General features: G+C 37.8%; 2 protein-coding genes across 2 annotated transcripts; both read left to right on the top strand.

Moving 5' to 3' along the window:
- Positions 1-942: 942 nt before the first annotated feature.
- On the top strand, positions 943-1539 carry LOC142170477 (uncharacterized). Its single transcript, XM_075232393.1, has one exon. It carries the CDS (start codon positions 943-945, stop codon positions 1537-1539), a length of 597 nt encoding a protein of 198 aa, XP_075088494.1.
- Positions 1540-13786: 12247 nt separating this feature from the next.
- On the top strand, positions 13787-14284 carry LOC142170476 (secreted RxLR effector protein 78-like). Its single transcript, XM_075232392.1, has one exon. The coding sequence runs from the start codon at positions 13787-13789 to the stop codon at positions 14282-14284; it is 498 nt and encodes a 165-aa protein (XP_075088493.1).
- The last annotated feature ends 4291 nt before the right edge of the window (positions 14285-18575 follow it).

The raw sequence follows: 18575 nt of genomic DNA, 5'->3' as shown, positions 1-18575 counted from the left end.
CTTTGGATGTTCTCTGGCTGAAAAAAATTAATAAGTTATGTGTCTTTTGATTAGATGATTTAACAAACTTCATATGAGAACTAGATATGGAACCAGATATAACTAGCCTCTCTGCGTTCGGAACAACAAGTTAAATGTCTGGCACAAGTTTCAATGAAATCAATTAAGAGAATAGTAAAGGGAACAGATAGATATCAGTTCCTCCGGTCACAGTACAAGTCAACTCTTAAAGTTGTTAAAGATGTTGCACTGCACGCGCAACAATACAACAACACTGTTGAAGCATGTTGTATACCGGACACTTCCTTGCATTATCCTTGATGGCCTCACTTATATATTACCAACATGAGCCAAGGGATTACACACACTTGCAAAACCTAAATATCATTTAGTTTCAAGTGTGCAGCCGCGTTCATTCTCTCAAAGACATTGAACAAAAAAACAACAACATAACGAACGACCAGATCCCAGCATTGATTACATCGTGTGTCTTTGTTTATGTTATTCATTTTTAACTCTTACTCAGCTTAATTAGAAGTATCTCGTAGGACACTTTGTAAACCATAAACTGTATGGTTGTGTTGACTAGAGTTAGTCAAGTGGTTAGTTTTGTAATAGAGTTATTACAAAGAGGCTTGCAATATAGTTATTGTAAGTAGGTGTAGGTGAATGTTTAAGAGTTTAATTCCTAGGTTATAATAGGTTGTAATCTAAAGTTGCTCAGTTAGTAAAGTTAAAATCCTACAAGTGTAGGTCGTGGTATTTAATATCGTGAGCTGAGAGTTTTTCACATACATATTGTTGTGTTATTTACTTGTTGTTGTGTTCTATGGGAACTGATAGAGAACTAGATTCTCTATACAGTTTGGTGGACTCTTAGTTTACATCAATTGGTATCAGAGAAGGTTCTTTCAATAAGGCTAACACTTACAAAGGATCTACATGGCTGCTCCACCAAATTTTGAAGAAGTTCAATCAACCTACCGACCACCAAAATTCAATGGACAATACTATGGCTGGTGGAAGACAAGAATGCATGATTTTGTCATGGCAGAAGATTCAGAGCTTTGGGATGTTATATGTGATGGACCATTTGTCCCTATGAAGATCATTTGCGAGACAACAGTCACAGTTCCAAAGACAAGGAAGGAATATAATGATGTTGATCGTAAAGCCATCGAGAAAAACTTCAGAGCAAAGAAGATCCTCGCCTGTGGTATTGGACCAGACGAGTACAACCACATCTTAGCCTGTCAATCTGCCAAGGAGATCTGGGAGGCTCTCCAGACTGCATATGAGGGAACCACTCAAGTCAAGCAGACAAAAATTGACATGAACACAACTGAGTGTGAACTCTTCAAGATGAAGGAGAATGAGTCCATTCAAGACATACATACTCGTTTTACTTCCATCATCAATGAGCTACACTCTCTTGGAGAGATTATCCCAAGGAACAAATTGGTCAGAAAAATACTCAGTGTGTTACATGGTTACTGGGAGAGAAAAGTTAATGCTATCACGGAAGCCAAAGATCTGTAGAAGCTGACCATTGACGAACTCATTAGAAATCTAAAATCCTACAAAATGAAGAAGAAGAAAGATCATGAAAGAAGAGAACCCAAAAAGTAGAAGAACTTGGTTCTCAAGGCAGACAACAATGATCCAAGTGGTGATGATGCTGACATGGCCTATCTTACATGGTGATTTCAGAAAATAGTTCTAAAAAATGGAGGAATTCCTAAGAAAGGCAGCTCCAGCAGAAATACAAAAGGTTATGATTATTGTCACAAGTGTGGAAAGCCAGAACATTTCATCAAGGATTTTCCTCTCCACAAGTAGGACCATTACAAACACAACGTGGACGATACAGCTAAGAGGAACCTGGTCCCCGACAGGAAATTCAAGAGAAGAGATACTGTTGATAATGTTGTGAAGCAAACTCTTGCTACCTGGGGAGTTTCTTCTAGTGAATCTGAGGGTGATGATGAACAAGGTAACATATCTATAATGGCCGTTGAAAGCAAAACTGCAGAATATGATTTCATATTTGCCCTGATGGCAAAATCTGACGAGGACGAAGATGATGACGACGATGAGGTAAACTTTCTAGATGTTCAAAGAAATTTGAAGTCTTATTCTCAAAGAATCTGGTATATTTAGTTAATATCTTAATTGATGCTTACCACAATTTCATTAATGACAAAAATGATTTGACCGAGGAAATAGGAGAGATAGAACATGAGAGAGATGATTTGTTGGTCGTAGTTGTTGATTTGAAGGAAACAATAGAGGAGCTAAAGAAAGATAAAAATGCTTTAACTGAGAAAATCGGAGAGATAGAACATGAGAGAGATGATTTGTTGCTAGTAGTTGCGGATTTGAATGAAACAGTAAAGGAGTCAAAGAAAGATAACATTCTATTAAAACTTAAATGAAAAACTGCATGAACTCCTCAAAAGGAAAGAAGGTGGCAAGAAAGGCACACATTAAGCTTGAAAATGAATTCAAAAAGGTAAAACTTAGTCATTGTGTTGAACTTGAAAGAAATAGACAACTTCAGAAAGATTTAAGTAGGGTTAAAATGATCTAGATAACTTTCTAAAGTGGACCTGGTTCTCCGACACAATCACTTCCATGCATAAAAGTATGGGGAGGGGGAACATGCAAAGAATCGGGTTCCAAAAAGAAAAAGGCTCCCTATAACCCATGTAGCAAGTATGTTACTGTGCCTGATAAATGCCTTTGTACTCACTATGGTAATACTGGTCATTACAAAGACTTTTGTAAAGCAAAGTTTCAGTCCCAACAGAAAAATAAAATTTTGCTAAAAAAGTATCTACTGCTAAGGAACCTGATTCTCATAAAATGAAATGTGTAATGCCTATATGGACAAAAAGAAGTTTGATTCTCCCCTTCCTTCATTTCAAGGGACCCAAACTTGATTGGCTTCTAAGTCTAATCTCTGATTCCCTTGTGCAGGCAGTAGTGAAAGGAATCAGTCAAAATGGTTCATGGATAGTGGCTGCTTTAAACACATGACTAGAAGTATGGATGATTTCCTTTCACTCAAAGCCCTGCAAGGTGGGAGTGTGTCCTTGATTGAAAAATTGGAAAAATACACACTAACTCAATTTAAAATGTGTATTATGTGAATAACTTGAAATATAGCCTACTGAGTGTCTCTCAAATATATGACAAAGGAAACAAAGTGGAGTTCTTGTCAAAGTCTTGCACTGTCACCAATCTTATAACTGGTGAAGTGGTTCTGGTTGCAAAAAGAATTAAAACATCTATATTGCAGACTTCGAGTCTCTGAACAATGGTGATCTTACATGTCTAAGTGTCGTTGATCATGAAGCTGAATTACGGCACAAAAGATTAGGACATGCAAGCTTTACTTTGTTGAAGAAGCTGATCAAGAAGGCCCGGTTCGTGGACTGTCAAAGTCAAAGTTCAAATATCACAAGGTGTGTGATGCATGTGTGAAAGGGAAGCAAGTCGGGTCCTTATTCAAGCCAAAGAAGGAAGTGAGCACCTTAAGGCCACTGGATCTTCTTCATATGGATCTGTGTAGACCTATGAAGATGCCCAACAAAGGAGAAAAGAAGTACATCTTCATTATTGTTTATGAGTATTCCAGATTCATAGGGACCCTATTTCTCATAACCAATGATGAAATCTTTTCCCGTCTTTGCTACTTTTGTGAAGTAGATTCAAGTGAAGATGAGCCATAATATTGTGAGCGTTAGAACTGATCACTACATCGAGTTTGACAATGCAAAATTTGAATAATTTTGTGCTAAAAATGGTATAAGTCATAATTGTTTTGCTCCCAGAACACCCTAACAAAATAGTATTATGGAGAGAAAAAATAGAACTTTTGAAGATATGACAAGGACTGTAGACATGTGATTTTTGACCCTCCAAAGATTTTTCACATTTTAGCGTAAAATATTTAATTTAGCCCTAATATCGCTATTTCAATTAATTCTGACTCTTTTACTTCATTTTATTACAAGAAAAATGAAAATTACAAAAAATAGTTTCATTAATGGTTTGTAGTCATTTTTAATCTTAAAAATACCAAAATTAGTTTTGTTTTAACGGTCAGTCTTATTTTAATAGTTATTTTGCTTACGTAGGATTAATTAATAAATAAGATCGTATTTTAGTCTCGTTCGCGAGGAAAGAATAAAATTCGGGCTCAAACGACCCATTTTTAGGCCTAATTTTTCGGACTTAGCCCATAATTCTCAAGCTCATTCCCTGAGCCCAATACCCTTAACACTTTTCTTAAAAAAACTTAGAGACATAATACACAAAACCAAGGGACTAATTTGAAAAATACACAAAAATACACCTTTAGACCTAGACCTATATAATAGGAGTAAGCCTAATCAGCCAAAGGAGACGAAAATACACAAAAGAAAAGCTGTCAGCCGCAGAACAAAATATACGACCCTCCCTCTCAAAAACTTCATCTTCTTCACGAGCCTCCCCTCCCCTTGAACTTCTTCTCCTCCATTCCCAAACCAGCAGCAACAATTGGCATAAGCTGAAATACAAAAACGCCTAAGACCCCAGGATAAAATACAGACAGCGCCGTTTGTGACAAAGGAGGACCCCACCGTTTCCTTCTTCTTCTTCTTCAAAGAAACACACACGGTAGAAATCAAAAAATTTCAAAACTCTTCAGAAATTGGGAGCTTGTTTCTGGTTTTCAAGTGTTTCCTAGGAGCTAGAAATCGGAACAGATTTTTAGGGCTTGTGATTGTTGGTTTGCCGCTGAGTTTTCACCTTCTGATTTCAGATTTTACTTTGATTTATCTAGCTGATTTTTCCTCCCATTTAGGTATGTTCTTCATATTGTAATCACATAGTTCAAATCAATAAATGCGAATTAGAGAATTTTAGGCATTTTATCATGAGTTAATCAGTTCTTGCTTAATGTCCCTGATTTTTCTTTTCAGTCATGATAGTGCTCCTTGAACAACATGTGATGAATATTTTATGTGCAAAATCCTATGACTCACCTTGAATCATTCTGTGATAGACTCATTTGCAATTTTATTTTATTTATTTTTATATAAAATCTTAATTCAGTTTTGGGCCTAAATCTGTTCAAGCATGACAAATAGGCTATGTATGTGTTTGAGGATAAATATGCGGTGTTCTTACATTAATATTTTTTTAGTAATTTGAATTAAATTGAAGTACATAATGATGTGTGATACTAATGAACAGCATGGTTTTATTTCAACGAGTGTGTCTATGGAAGAATAATTATGTATTGGGGTAAATACAATTTCCTTGCTTATTAATGGGGTTTTTCATTTGGAAATGTCTTAAGGGTTTGGAATTGCTGTGAACAGAGGCAGACCTACTAAAAGGGTCACCGGAACCCGTTAACTTCGACAAAAAACTGTGTATATATACTTGTATATACATCAAGGACCCCCTAAATAATTTTGATGTGCCCCTCAAACATAAAAGTTTGATTGCTGGGCTGGTTTAACACGCGACATTTGCTCCTCCCTCTCAAGATGACTTGGGTTCAGCATGCTCTTTTTTATTTTATTTTTTTTCCTCTTTGAATTCAAGGTAGTTTAGTATTCTATATTTAGAGTTCAATTTGGTTTTCTATCTCTCTTTTTTTTAATCTTTTTTGAGTTCAAAAATATTTTAGCACTAGTACATTTAGTGAATTTAGTTTAGCTTTGCTCCCTTCAAATCTCTCTCTCAAAAGCCTCAAACCAAGCTTCTCTCCACGATTAGTTCTTTTGAGCTTCTATATAAAATAGTCAAAAACTTTTTTGAGAAACGTCTTTCTAGAATTTGAAAAAAGTAACAGAGAGACATAAAAAGATTAAAGAAAATTGGAGGGGAATACAATATTCCATTAGCAAGAAGCCAATTTATATTCTTTATCATGATAACTAAGTTTATAAGCATCATCATTTTCTTGACTTGTATTAAAATAAGTAATTCAATAAAATTCCCCCCAAAAAGAGCAATAGAAAAACTCCAAAATGCTTGTGCCTTCAAAAATCACTTCGGCAAAGTAGCATACTTCCGTCGATTTAGCGATGGCGATTGAGACTCTGCTTGAACTACTTAACGAATATTTAGTCTTGATTTTATTTGAGTAAGTTTTTGATATTTTAAAAGATATTTTTGATCACTGACTCATAATCATTAAATTTTCAAGGAGTTAGCACGCTAAATTTTATCGCTACTAGCTTATATATCTATGTTAAAGACAATGGTGCCCCCGCTATGCTTAAATCTTGGATCCGCCTCTAACTGTGAATCAATTTATTTTATTAAAAAATGTGTAGTTGAATCTTCTCCAGCGACCTCTTCTGGCTTCCTTCAAGATATTCTCTTAAACGATGGAACTTTTAGATACATTCAACGTAGAATTTGTCCTTATATGCCATTCTTTATTTATTTCCTCTTAGAGATTAATGTTGTTCTGACCTTTTGAACGTTATTTTTGGCATTACCTGAATAAGGAGGGGCCATGGCATACTCTAGGACTCTATATCAACGTTGGGTATATGTAATGTCCTATCAGTCACGTTTGTTTTTTTCAACAAATCCTTAGTCCCTCAAATCGAATGAGCTGACGTGACAACTATCAAAGAGGTCACTATTTTCCTAGTACGCGTTAGTGACCTTTGAGTAGGAATTCTACACACCTCTTCCCTTGTTCCATAAATTCATGGCCCTTTGGATAACCTTAAGCCTTAAAAAGATAATTAAATAAAACGCGTAGTTGCTTTAGGCGCGTAATTTAAATTATTTTTCTAAACTCGGATGTGCATTTATGTGACCCAAATCCAAATCTCAATAATGTTAGATGAAACGTTTCGTAGGCCGCATGTGTATTTATGTGACGTAGTTCAAGACGTGTTTTAGATGACGTTGAATCTTTCCTAAAAAATTAATTATAAAAGCGGTTCTAAAGTTAAAATTGTACCATAGATTAAAACATGTATTAGAATCAAGTAAATATGCCAATTATAACAGTTGAGCGACCGTGCTAGAACCACGGAACTCGGGAATGCCTAACACCTTCTCCCGGATTAACAGAATTTCTTACCCGGATTTCTGTGTTCGCGGACTGTAATACAGAGTCAATCTTTTCCTCGATTTGGGATTTGAACCGGTGACTTGGGACACCAAAAAATTATCCCAAGTGGCGACTCTGAATTTTTAATAAAATGATCCCGTTTCGATAGTCACTTTAAATTGGAAAAACTCCCTTATACCCCTTCTGGAGTAGGTAAAAAGGAGGTGTGACAAGGACGATGATAATTGATAGTAGGGTACCAAAGAGTTTTTGGGCTGAAGTAGTGAACACTGCCTGTTATCTGATTAACAGGTACATGATCAGGTCCCTCCTCAACAAGACCCTGTATGAATTGCTCAATGGGAGAAAACCAAAGTTGACTTATCTGAGAGCATTTGGATGCAAACGTTTTGTTCTCAATAATGGTAAGGAATCGTTGGTAAAATTTGATCCTAAAAGTGATAAAGGAATCTTTCTTGGTTATTCTTCACAAGGTAAAGCGTACAAGGAATACAATAATCTTTGATGAATCACACCACTCAAGTGGGAAAGATTCACATAATAAGAATGACCAAAATGGAGATTATTCAAAGATTCCTAGAAAGGTTATTGATATGGCAAACGGGAAGGCAAATCTAATGAGTCAAGGAGTCTAGTGAAGAAGATGTAGCAGAACTTCTAGCTGATTTGGATGAACCCGGTCCCTCTATCACAACAATTGAAGCTGAAAATAGAGTAGTTGATGATGTACTAGGCACTTTTAATGCAAAGCAAAGAAGTGGTACTCACACGTCCATCGATGCCAATAATGGGTCTCACATGGTGGATCCTGGTCCCTCACATCCTGATACCCAGGTGTCTAACTGGAAACACAAAAGCTCACATTGTCTCTGAAACGTAATCACTCCTTCAGACTCGGGGATTCAGACTAGATCCAAGACAAGAAACATATTTGCTTTCTCAGCTTTCCTGTCTCAAATTGAGCCAAAAAATATCAAGGAAGTATTGAAAGTTGGGTTGATGCTATGCAAGAGAAGCTCCATTAATTTTAGAGGAATAACGTGTGGCACCTAGTTCCTCGACCTTAAGATAGAACAGTTATTGGAACCGGCTGGGTGTTCAGAAACACACTTGATAAGTTTGCAATACAACAAGAAATAAATCTAGGCTGGTGGTCCAAGGCTATAATCAAGAAGCATGAATTAATTTTGATGAAACTTTTGCTCCAGTAGCAAGAATGGAAGCCGTCAGAATTCTTATTGCTTTTGCATCTCATATGGTATTCAAATTGTTCCAAATGGATGTTAAGAGTTCATTTCTGAATGGATATTTTAAGGAAGAAGTTTTTATCAAACAACCACCTGGTTTTGAATACTATGAACATCCTGAATATGTCTTCAAGCTTGACAAAGCCTTATATGGATTGAAACAGGCCCCTCGTGCATGGTATGAAAGGTCGTCCAGGTTCCTTCTAGAGAATGGCTTCACTAGAGGAAATATTAACAACACTCTTTTTCTAAAGAAAAGAGGGAGGAACCTACTTTTTGTGCAGGTCTATATTGATGACATAACTTTTGGTACAATAAATAATTCTCTATGTGAGGAGTTTGCAAAGCTTATGGGAAGCAAGTTTGAGATGAGAACTGAACTTCTTCCTAGGATTACAAGTTAAGCAAACATCTAAAGGAACGATGATAAGTCAGTAGAAATTCATTAAGAAGCTTCTGAAGAGGTTTGAGATGGAAAGCTCAAAGACCCATTGATACCCACATTGATACTGCCACTCATCTAGATATGGACGAACCTGGTTCCACTGTAAATGAAACTATGTATCGAGGTATCATTGGATCTCTCTTGTACCTAATAGACAACAGACTTGACATTGCGTTTAGTGTTGTGTTGTGTGCTAGATTCCAATCAAGTCCTAAATAATCTTGTTTTAAAGTTGCCTAAAGAATTCTGAGGTATCTCAAAGGAACGTAGGACCTGGTCCTCTATTATCCCCCAGGAGATGACTTAATTAAGTATGTTAATACTGATTATGCTGGTTATCTGGTGGATAGAAAGAGAACATCTAGCATGACTCATTTTCTGGGTTTATGATTGATTTCATGGGGTACAAAGAAATAAAATTATGTGGCTCTCTCTACTGCAGAAGCTGAATATGTGGCAGCTGCCTCCTGTTGTGCCCAACTATTGTGGATCAAGCAACAATTGGAAGAAGATGGTGTATTTTGTGATTGTGTGTCATTGCTATATGACAACACAAGTGCCTTTAATATGGCAAATAATCCGGTTCAGCATAAGAGGACAAAGCACATTGATGTTCGACACCACCTGAGGGACAACATTGAAAAATGACTCATCTTTATGAAGTTCTACAAGATAGAGGACCAGGTAGCCGATGTCTTCACCAAAGCACTAAGCAGAGAGCACTTTGAAAAGAATCGATTGGAATTGGATTTGATCAAAATAAACTGAGAACCTGGTCCTCCGATGATAGGCTATGAAAGGATGGTAAGGTAAATTGCTAAAAAGTATTTTCTGGCAACTTCTAACTCAATGTTATACCGTTACAGGTAAACACGTTTGCCAACTACAAGACAAGCAAACAGTTAATGACATTGCAATTTTTGAAAGGACGATGCTTATATTTTCAAAAAAACTGGCATGGAACCTGGTTCCCATGACTCAGGTTAGTAGTTCCTTGTACACTCAAACGCATTTTTTGAACTGCTAGTGAGCTACCTCATTAATTGTTTCCTCTCTTTCCCATATCTCGTAAACCCAAACGACATACCCGTTACAAATTCGACCCGTCTACCCGTTCATTAAATTGCGTCCATTTGTAACTGGTTCCTCTTTTCCCTTTAAATATCCCCAAAAAGGCCAGTCTATCTCATAACTGTCTACATCAAATACTCTCTCTCTCTCTCTCAAATCCTCTTCTTGTGTCTTCATTCTTCAAAATCGACCATGTCTTCACCACAATCATAGTCTCCAAAAGCTACAATTGAAATCCCTGTTGTGTCTTCGTCCCATGAAGTACAACCATTAGGATCGAAGCCCCAGCCTTTCACCCACTGAAACCCCAATTTCCGACCAAACCCCACTCTATCCAGTTCTAGTTCCCATTGCAGCAAAAAAATCAAACTCCTAAAAGGTTTGTTGCTTCTGCCTCACCATCTACTACCATAGAGAAAATGGAAGTAGAAGGACCTTTGTCCACCTCCTGCTTTCTCCAAACCACAGAAGAACTAGTGGAAGAAGATAAAGGTGCAGAGGTATCTAGTCAACATGTTGAGGAAGAATTTTTGGACAAAAATGGTTGTCACTTGTCCGAGTGGTGATGAGTCAGTGTCTGGTGTCTCTGAAACTCGAACAGGGGTTTGATCTGAATATTCTATCTTCATTAGGTAACGCTCCACCCTCTTCTGCTGGTATTGCATTATTGAATAATAAGGGTAAGAAAGATGAAAATATTTTGACAAGTCCAGTTGGGGATTCTATTTCTGGTTGTGTAAGTACTGGGGTTCATGGGAAGAATGAGGGGATAAGGACCAGGTGCCTCAAACTGACAGGGCATCGATTAGTACTACATGGGTGCTTACAGAGCGACCAGCCCAAGAGGATATCTCAGCTCCTACTTAGGATGAAACTCCATGTTCTACTAAATAGCCCCTGGACAGTACTGACCCTACCCTTTCCCATCATCTTGATGCAACCTCTTTAAAGATTATGTACCCTATAATGAAGTCAATGTTAGAAGGAGAAGGAGATAAAAGTGAGGAGGACTACGCCAGTTTGTCTATAGCCTAGTTTATCGCTGCTAAGAGTGGTGGAACTATTACACAAGGGTCTGTTTCTAAACGACCCACCACTAGACAATAAAAGGTTGCTCTTGACAATGATCTAAAGGAGAATAAGGAGAGAAAAAAAGAAGACTTGTAAAAAGTAGACTAGTTGATGATGAGGATCTGCCTTCGGCAACTATTGTGGAAGTTGAGGATGAGGGGTTGCATAAGGAACCTGCTCCTCTTGTCCGTAAATATCTAAGAAGATTGTGTCTGTGAAATAGAAAAAGGTATCATGTGTAAAGGTTGCTGAAATTGGTGGCCAAGAAAGTGTTGAGAAAGAGAAGTCTGGCGAGAAGGAGAAGTCTGTTGAGAAGGAGAAAAGTGTTGGGAAAAAGAAGTCTCTCAAGAAGAAGCCAAGCGGCAGTGAGGAACCTAGTTCCTCAAAGAAGGCCAGAGTTGATGTGTTTGAGCTTGAAATGAAAGCAGAACTGAAAAAGGAAAAGTCCTGTGAGGCAGAGTTTTTGACACTAATATTATTGAAAAGTCTTGAATGAGGCAGTTGGTTGAAATCTGCGACTTCCAAAAGTGGACTCATCTCTTTACTGTTCAGAGTCCAAAGGTTTATGACGAAGAAGTTTGTAGTTTCTATGCTGATTTGTTCACAGTTAAAGGTGACACCATCTGTTTGAAGGTCAATGGGGTAGACTTTGTGATTGATAAGGCTGTGCTCGAGGATATTCTTGAGGTGCCTGCTAAAGGGCTCTCAACATTAGAGGGAACCTATTCCCCCGATTTTAGGAAGCTTATTCTCAAGACTCAAGCTATTCAACAAGGGGAACGAGTGCACAAGAAGGCACTGCTTCCGTAATACTAACTCTTGTTCGAGTTAGTGAACATGGTCCTGCTACCAAGAGCTGAAAGGCGATCAATTGCATCTATGGCGGACTTGGTTCTTTTGGAGGCACTGGACGGCTACACTCCCATCAATCTGCTTGGGATATTGATTGAACACATGAAGAAGGTGGCATACTTCAAGATTGGAAATCATGGGTTTCCATATGGGTTCCTGCTCACAAAATTCTTTGAATGTTTTGAGGTCCCCTTGTGGAGAGCAGTTGTGGAAACTCGTAAGTAAATGTCCTCAATGAACACCTTGGAAGAATGCGAGTGTGTTGACAAAAAGGGGGGATTAGGCAGTTATTCTACAATCTCTTAACTTATCAATGCTCAAATTACTGCAAATGAGAAAATTAGGCGGTTGAAGGCCAAGAATGTCATTCTTGAGGGTAAGCTCAATCAAGCCAGCACGGAACCTGGTTCTAGCAGTGCTCAAGGTGTAGAAGTTGCCCGCTTGACGGCTGAGAATATAGATTTGAGGAAACAGGTGGAGAACTTGAAAGAGCATTTGATCAATGAGCAGAGAGCTGCTAATGCTCATGTGGAAGTTCTCCTCAAGGCTCTTTCTCCCTCTTCCTTCCATTCCTTATCCAGTGCCTCCTAAATTGTCCCTTTGTCAGTGTCCCTTTTGTTAGTCCCTGCCAAATCTTGCAATGTCCTTTTTCTTATCTGTCCCCTATGGTTGCGTTACTCTAGTTATGTTTAATTTGTGTATGATTTTATAATGATGGTACTGCTATAATGAATCTTTTCCTTAAATTAATGAGCATCTTAGTCCTTTTTAATGCATGTTATACTCTTATGTTCTATTTTTAGCTATGTTGTGTGCACACAAGTGGCATGAGTTAACTTTGCTAGACTACGTTTTATGTTTACTTGTTTGTTTTTTATGATGCCAAATGGGGGAAGAAAATTGAAGGGGAGAAGCAGGTTCTCAGGGGGAATATGATTATTCTACAGGTGGAACAATATGGAGATCTAGTTCTCAAGGGGATTATCAATTCTAAGTTTTCATCATCAAAAAGGGGAAAATTGATAAGTTATGTGTTTTTTATTTTGATGATTTAACAAACATCATATGAGAACCAGATAGGGAACCTAATACAACTACCCTCTTCGCAATCATAACAACAAGTCAAACGTCTAGTACAAGTTTCAATAAAATCAGTTAAGGGAACAACAGAGGGAATATATAGATATCAGTTCCTCCGGTCATAGTACAAGTTAACTCTTACAGTTGTTAAAGCTACTGCACTACACACGCAACAATACAGCAATACTGTTGAAGCATGTTGTATACCGGACACTCTCTTGCATTATCCTTGATGACATCACTTATATATTACCAACATGAGATTACACACACTTGCAAAACCAAAATATCATTTACTCTCAAGTGTGTATCCGCCTTCATTCTCTCAAAGGCATTGAAGAACAAAACAACAATATAACAAAGGTCCAAATTCCAGCATTGATTACATCGTGTGTCCTTAGTATTGTTGTGTCTTTGTTTATGTTATTAATTTGTAACTCCTACTCAACATAATTAGAAGCATCTCATAGGATACTTTGTAAACCATAAAATGTGTTGTTGTGTTGACTAAAGTTAGCCAAGTGGTTAGCTTTGTAATAGAGTTATTACAAAGATATTTGTGATATAGTTATTGTAAGTAGGTGAGGGATTAAGAGTTTAATTCTTAGTTTACAATAGGTTGTAATCTAAAGTGTCTCAGTTAGTGAAGTTGAAATCCTACAAGTGTAGGTCGTGGATTTTAACCCTGTGAGCTGAGAGTTTTGCACGTAAATATTATTGTGTTTTGTGGGAGCTGGTTCTCTATATACAGTTGGATGGACTCTTAGTTTACATAATAAATACATCATAATTCCCAACCTAGAGTTTCAATGAGCTTAGCAGATCCATTCCTATTGGAAAACAAAATATTTTATTTAATTATATATACCACTCTGTTTGTTTTTCTTATTCAAACACATTTTTTTTAAAAAGAAAAGAGAAAGTATGAATCAAAATACACTTCTAATAAGGGGGAAGTCTACTAATGTTGTGATTAAGCTTGACATGGCCAAGGCTTATGATAGGGTATCATGGAAGTATCTACTTCATGTACTGAGAAAAATGGGATTTGTTGAGCAATTCATTAACATGATTTGGAATCTACTGGCTAACAATTGGTATTCAGTACTCATAAATGGGCAAGCATCAAAAAATTTTAAGTCTACAAGAGGGGTTAAACATGGAGATCCTTTATCTCCAGCCTTGTTCATTCTTTCTGCTGAGGTTCTGTCACAGTCATTGAACAAGTTGTTTGAAGACAAGAAGTTTATAGGTTATGGTATGTCAGAATGGACTGATCCTTTAAACCATTTGGTATATGCAGATGATACAATCATATTTGCCTCTGCTGATCTATATTCTTTGAGTAAAGTGGTTGAAGTCCTTACACTGTATGAGACATCTAACCAACAATTCAAAAAGTTCATATTACACGCATGCTAATGTGGTAGGAGAGTTGTTTCATACTATTGGTGCTATAACTGGATTTTAGAGAGGTAAGTTTCCATTCACTTACCTAAGATGTCCAATATTTTATACAAGGAGGAGGAAAGATTATTATAATAATCTCATCAAAAAGATGAAGGCAAAGCTACACTCTTGGAAAGGGAAATTACTGTCCTTTGGAGGTAAAGCTACCCTTATAACTAGTGTGTTGCAAAGCTTACCAACTCACATTCTCTCAGTGTTGGATCTTCCTGATAATGTGCTTGAAAATTTGCACAAAATGTTTGCTAGATTCTTTTGGAGTACTAAGGAAGAAGGTAGAAGTAGGCATTGGACCAAGTTGCTTAATTTGTGTCTTCCTAAGGAGGAAGGAGGATTAGGGTTCAGGTCTTTCTTTGATGTCCCAAAGCCTTGTTTGAAAAGTTGTAGTGGAGCTTTAGGACATTAAAATCCTTGTGGTCAAACTTCATGTGGAATAAATATTGCAAGAAGGAGCTTCCTACTATTGTACAATTTAGGGAGGGATCACATGTGTGGAGGAAAATGCTAGATGCAAGAGAGGAGGTGGAACACAAAATTTTGTGGGAAATGAATAACACCAAAACTACTATCTGGCGTGAGAATTGGACCAGCCTTGGTGCATTGTATCATGTAGTACCTTCAGAGTTTGATATCAATGAAGATTTACAGGAAGTGACAAAATTGAGAGATGAAGATAGGTGGAATGATCAAATGTTAGAGCAGAACTTCCCAGAAGACATTGCTGAGCTTATAAGGCAAGATGTGTATTTTGATAACTCTGATGAATACTGGGACACACCTAAATAGATGCCAACATCTTTAAGCAAATTTACAGTACGTAGTGCTTGGCAAATATTGAGGCATAGTGCTCAACCAAATCCAGAATACAAGCTGCTTTGGACAAAGGGATTACCATTCAAGATATCCTTCTTCTTATGGAGATTTTGGAAAGGGAAGGTGCCAACAGATGATTTATAGAGGAGAGATGGGCACTTAATTGTTTCTAAGTGTTGGTACTTCTTACCACCACAAAATAAGACTTTCCAACATAATTTCCTTACTAGTGATGTTGATACTAAGGTATGGAAGATGTTTTTACAAGTTGGGGGATTGGTGGTGAATCTGGTACAAATCCAGCAGGTTATTAGAGCATGGTGGAGTGTTGAATGTTGTGCTAAGCTAAGGCCATTGTTCCAAGCAGCTCTAGCTATTATCACTTGGGAACTTTAGGAAAGAAGGAACACAATGAAGCATGGCGGAGGTGCAACATCATTTCATAGGGTAGTGCATGAGGTGAACAAAACCCTATATTATCTGGCTAGAGTTAGATATCCTTGGTTGTCTAACATCCCTCTACTATGGCCAGATATTGTTAAATATTTTGAAGGTTACAAGCCCCATATTGTTACTAAAAGAGTTACTTGGCAGATGCCTCATGAAAGATGGTTTAAATGCAATACAGATGGAGCTTCTAAGGGTAATCCTAGGCCAAGTTCATATGAATTTTGTGTGAGGAATGATGTTGCGGACGTGGTATATGCACAGGCACAAGAGATAGTGTGAGCACGTGATTTTTGTCTTGCGCGACAATCGCTCCAAAAGAAAAAATAATAATAACAAATAGGTCCTGCTGTACCAATTTGGATTTTTATATGGCACTTTGTTAATTATTTATGATTTTTGTCCATTTTCATTAAAACAAAATACAAAATGTATGTGTCGTGCGTAATTTGAACCGTAATCCGATTGTTAAATAGGAAATCACAAAAATACGCATTTCTTTTGTCCTGATTTGTTGCCTTGTTTAATTTTACCTACTTTTAACACTTTATACGCATGAAATAAATATGTTAAGTGCTTAATTAAGGGTGTCTAGTTTTATTTAATTAGGTTATGTATTTAGGAAATTAGAAATAAAGAAAAAAAGGGGGAAATTTGTTTTAAAAACAAAATTGGGCTACAAACATTTAAAATCTGAAGCCCAAATGAATGGCCCAATCCACCAGTCCGCACAGCCCACTCCCCAGGCAGCAAAACGACGTAGTTTAACACCAAAACTACGTCGTTTCAGTGCCAATCCATCCCAACCATTCAAACCAAGCTGATCCAACGGTCCGGATCTCTCACCCATAACCCCATTTGCCCGACCCGTTACCCGAACCAACTCTGACCCCAACACCTGAAACGACACCGTTCCACTTAAGCCCTCAGATCCAGACCGTAGATCTCGAGTGATCTAACGGCTGAAATCAACCCACCCATTCCATATATAAGCCTCCTACCATACCCTGCCCCCCTATCCAAGACCCCGCCTTCGTCCTCATCCCCTTCCCCTCCGAACCCTAGAGCCGCCCCCATCTCCCTTCGCCAGAAACCCGGCGGCATGGACGCCGGTGGCCTTCCCCTTAACACCATAGGCCCCCCTTGCCATCCTGAACCTGGATCTATTAACCGCCTAGCTCGAATCCCTTCCCACCTTCTCGAATCTTCATTTGAAGATTCGAGTTGGAACCTGACTTGCACCGTTTGACCCCAGTCTCACACCAGACACTCCCCAGACCCCCTCGTGACCAAACCATACTTGGTTTAGTCCGAATCTGACCAGGGAAGCATGAATCCTAGATCTGACTTTTGAAACCATAAGGTTCCTCGTCACTGGTCCGTACCCGTTCGAGCCAAAGAAATTAAGGTCTAATGGACCTTAATCGAAGTGTTTCTCATCTGAGAAACACTCCGATTAAAGTCCGTTCAGCCTTAAGAAAGGCCTGACCGAGTCCGAGTTAAGGTTTTGATTTTTCGGGATTTGAGGTGAGTTCTGTTCTCTTTTCTTTGTTCTTTAGTCCATGTTTGTTTGAAAGGCTGTTATTGTTGTTGTGTAAGGGTTGTCCCCGAATTTTATCAACTATGCCCTGTCCACTTTTCCTGAACCTTTGTTGTTTTGATTAAGTATCTTCTTCTACTTGTTCTGATAAGCGTGTATGTATGTATTTGTTGTGCAATAATTGAGCTTCAAATATTGACTGAGCAATTGGTTCCTCGAGTACCACTTTGCTCAGTCAGTATAATTAGAACCATGTGTCGATACTGTTAAATGTCTGATTTTTGGTTACGACTGTATGAGTTATAACTAATATAGTCGAGTCGACAAATGTCGTCAATTAATTTCAGTAGTTCAAATGTTGACGATTGAACATGTTGCCTGCTGCAACTTTGTTTGAATCAAAGTAAGAATCAAGTAGGGTCACTTATAGTTGTATTTGAATCTGAAAATAAAAGGGTAGATTGTTAGCTGCAATCTGAATTGATGGCATGTGCACTTGTGCACAGCATGTGCATTGTGCACAGCCTGGTTCCTGCATAAAGGGCTTTTGATTTTAAAATAGTTTGACAGCATATGCTGTCAGATTATACCCTGCTGCCCATATCCTGCTTTAGTTTAGAAATATTAAACCTCACTTAAAAGGTAAGTCTGCCAGGGAATATCATGAGGGTTGATTTATATTTAAAGTAAGTGGAAACTGAAACAAGACAGACCACATGGGAGGGGTGTTCTTTTGGGTCTAAACAGGCTGTTAAAATGATGACTTTAGGCTTATAAAAGAGGAGATTAAAAGAGAAAGAGGGGGAGGAAAAAAAACAGATAGGCTGTGAGGAATTCTTTGAAAAAGAGATATTAAACCAGAAACTGCTACTGTTGAATCCAGAAACTGGAAAGAATCTGTCTGATAACTCAGACAAACAAAAACCAAAAATTGCTCCTTTTCCTTTGGTTTCTGACTTCAACTAAATCCGGACCTATTCTGTGCAATACTGAGTTTCTCACAAAACTGAGTCTGTTTGTTCATTGTTTGTTCTACTCGAAAGTCTAGTTTAGTTGAGGTTGATCCCACTCCAATTGTTTGAGAGTTGTAGTTGCTACTCTACTGTTTCTTGTTGTTGTTGCTATACTGCCCTGCTGCTACTGTTGGTGCTGTTACTGCTGCTGCGTTTGTTCATTGTTACTCTACTAATTGCCCCTTTCTTCAATTGCAAATATTCCCAGGTACACAATCTTTGAACCTTGTAGTGTTGAAAGTGTGAAGTTGAAGCAGAAATAAAGAAGTGAATACCAGTTTATGTTATAGCATTGGTGTAAAAGGATAGTTCGAATGTTAGTTGGGCCTGTATTTTTTACTGCGAACTGCAAATATTCTGTATAAACTAGCATACATTCTGTTTAAGATGAACTGTTAGATAGCATGGCTCAACAGTAATGATAGATGACATA

Source organism: Nicotiana tabacum, chromosome 16 (genome assembly GCF_000715075.1).
Source record: "Nicotiana tabacum cultivar K326 chromosome 16, ASM71507v2, whole genome shotgun sequence".
Taxonomy (NCBI): domain Eukaryota; kingdom Viridiplantae; phylum Streptophyta; class Magnoliopsida; order Solanales; family Solanaceae; genus Nicotiana; species Nicotiana tabacum.
The sequence above is the reverse complement of the archived record's forward strand: the minus strand, read 5'-3'. Positions and strand labels throughout refer to the sequence as shown.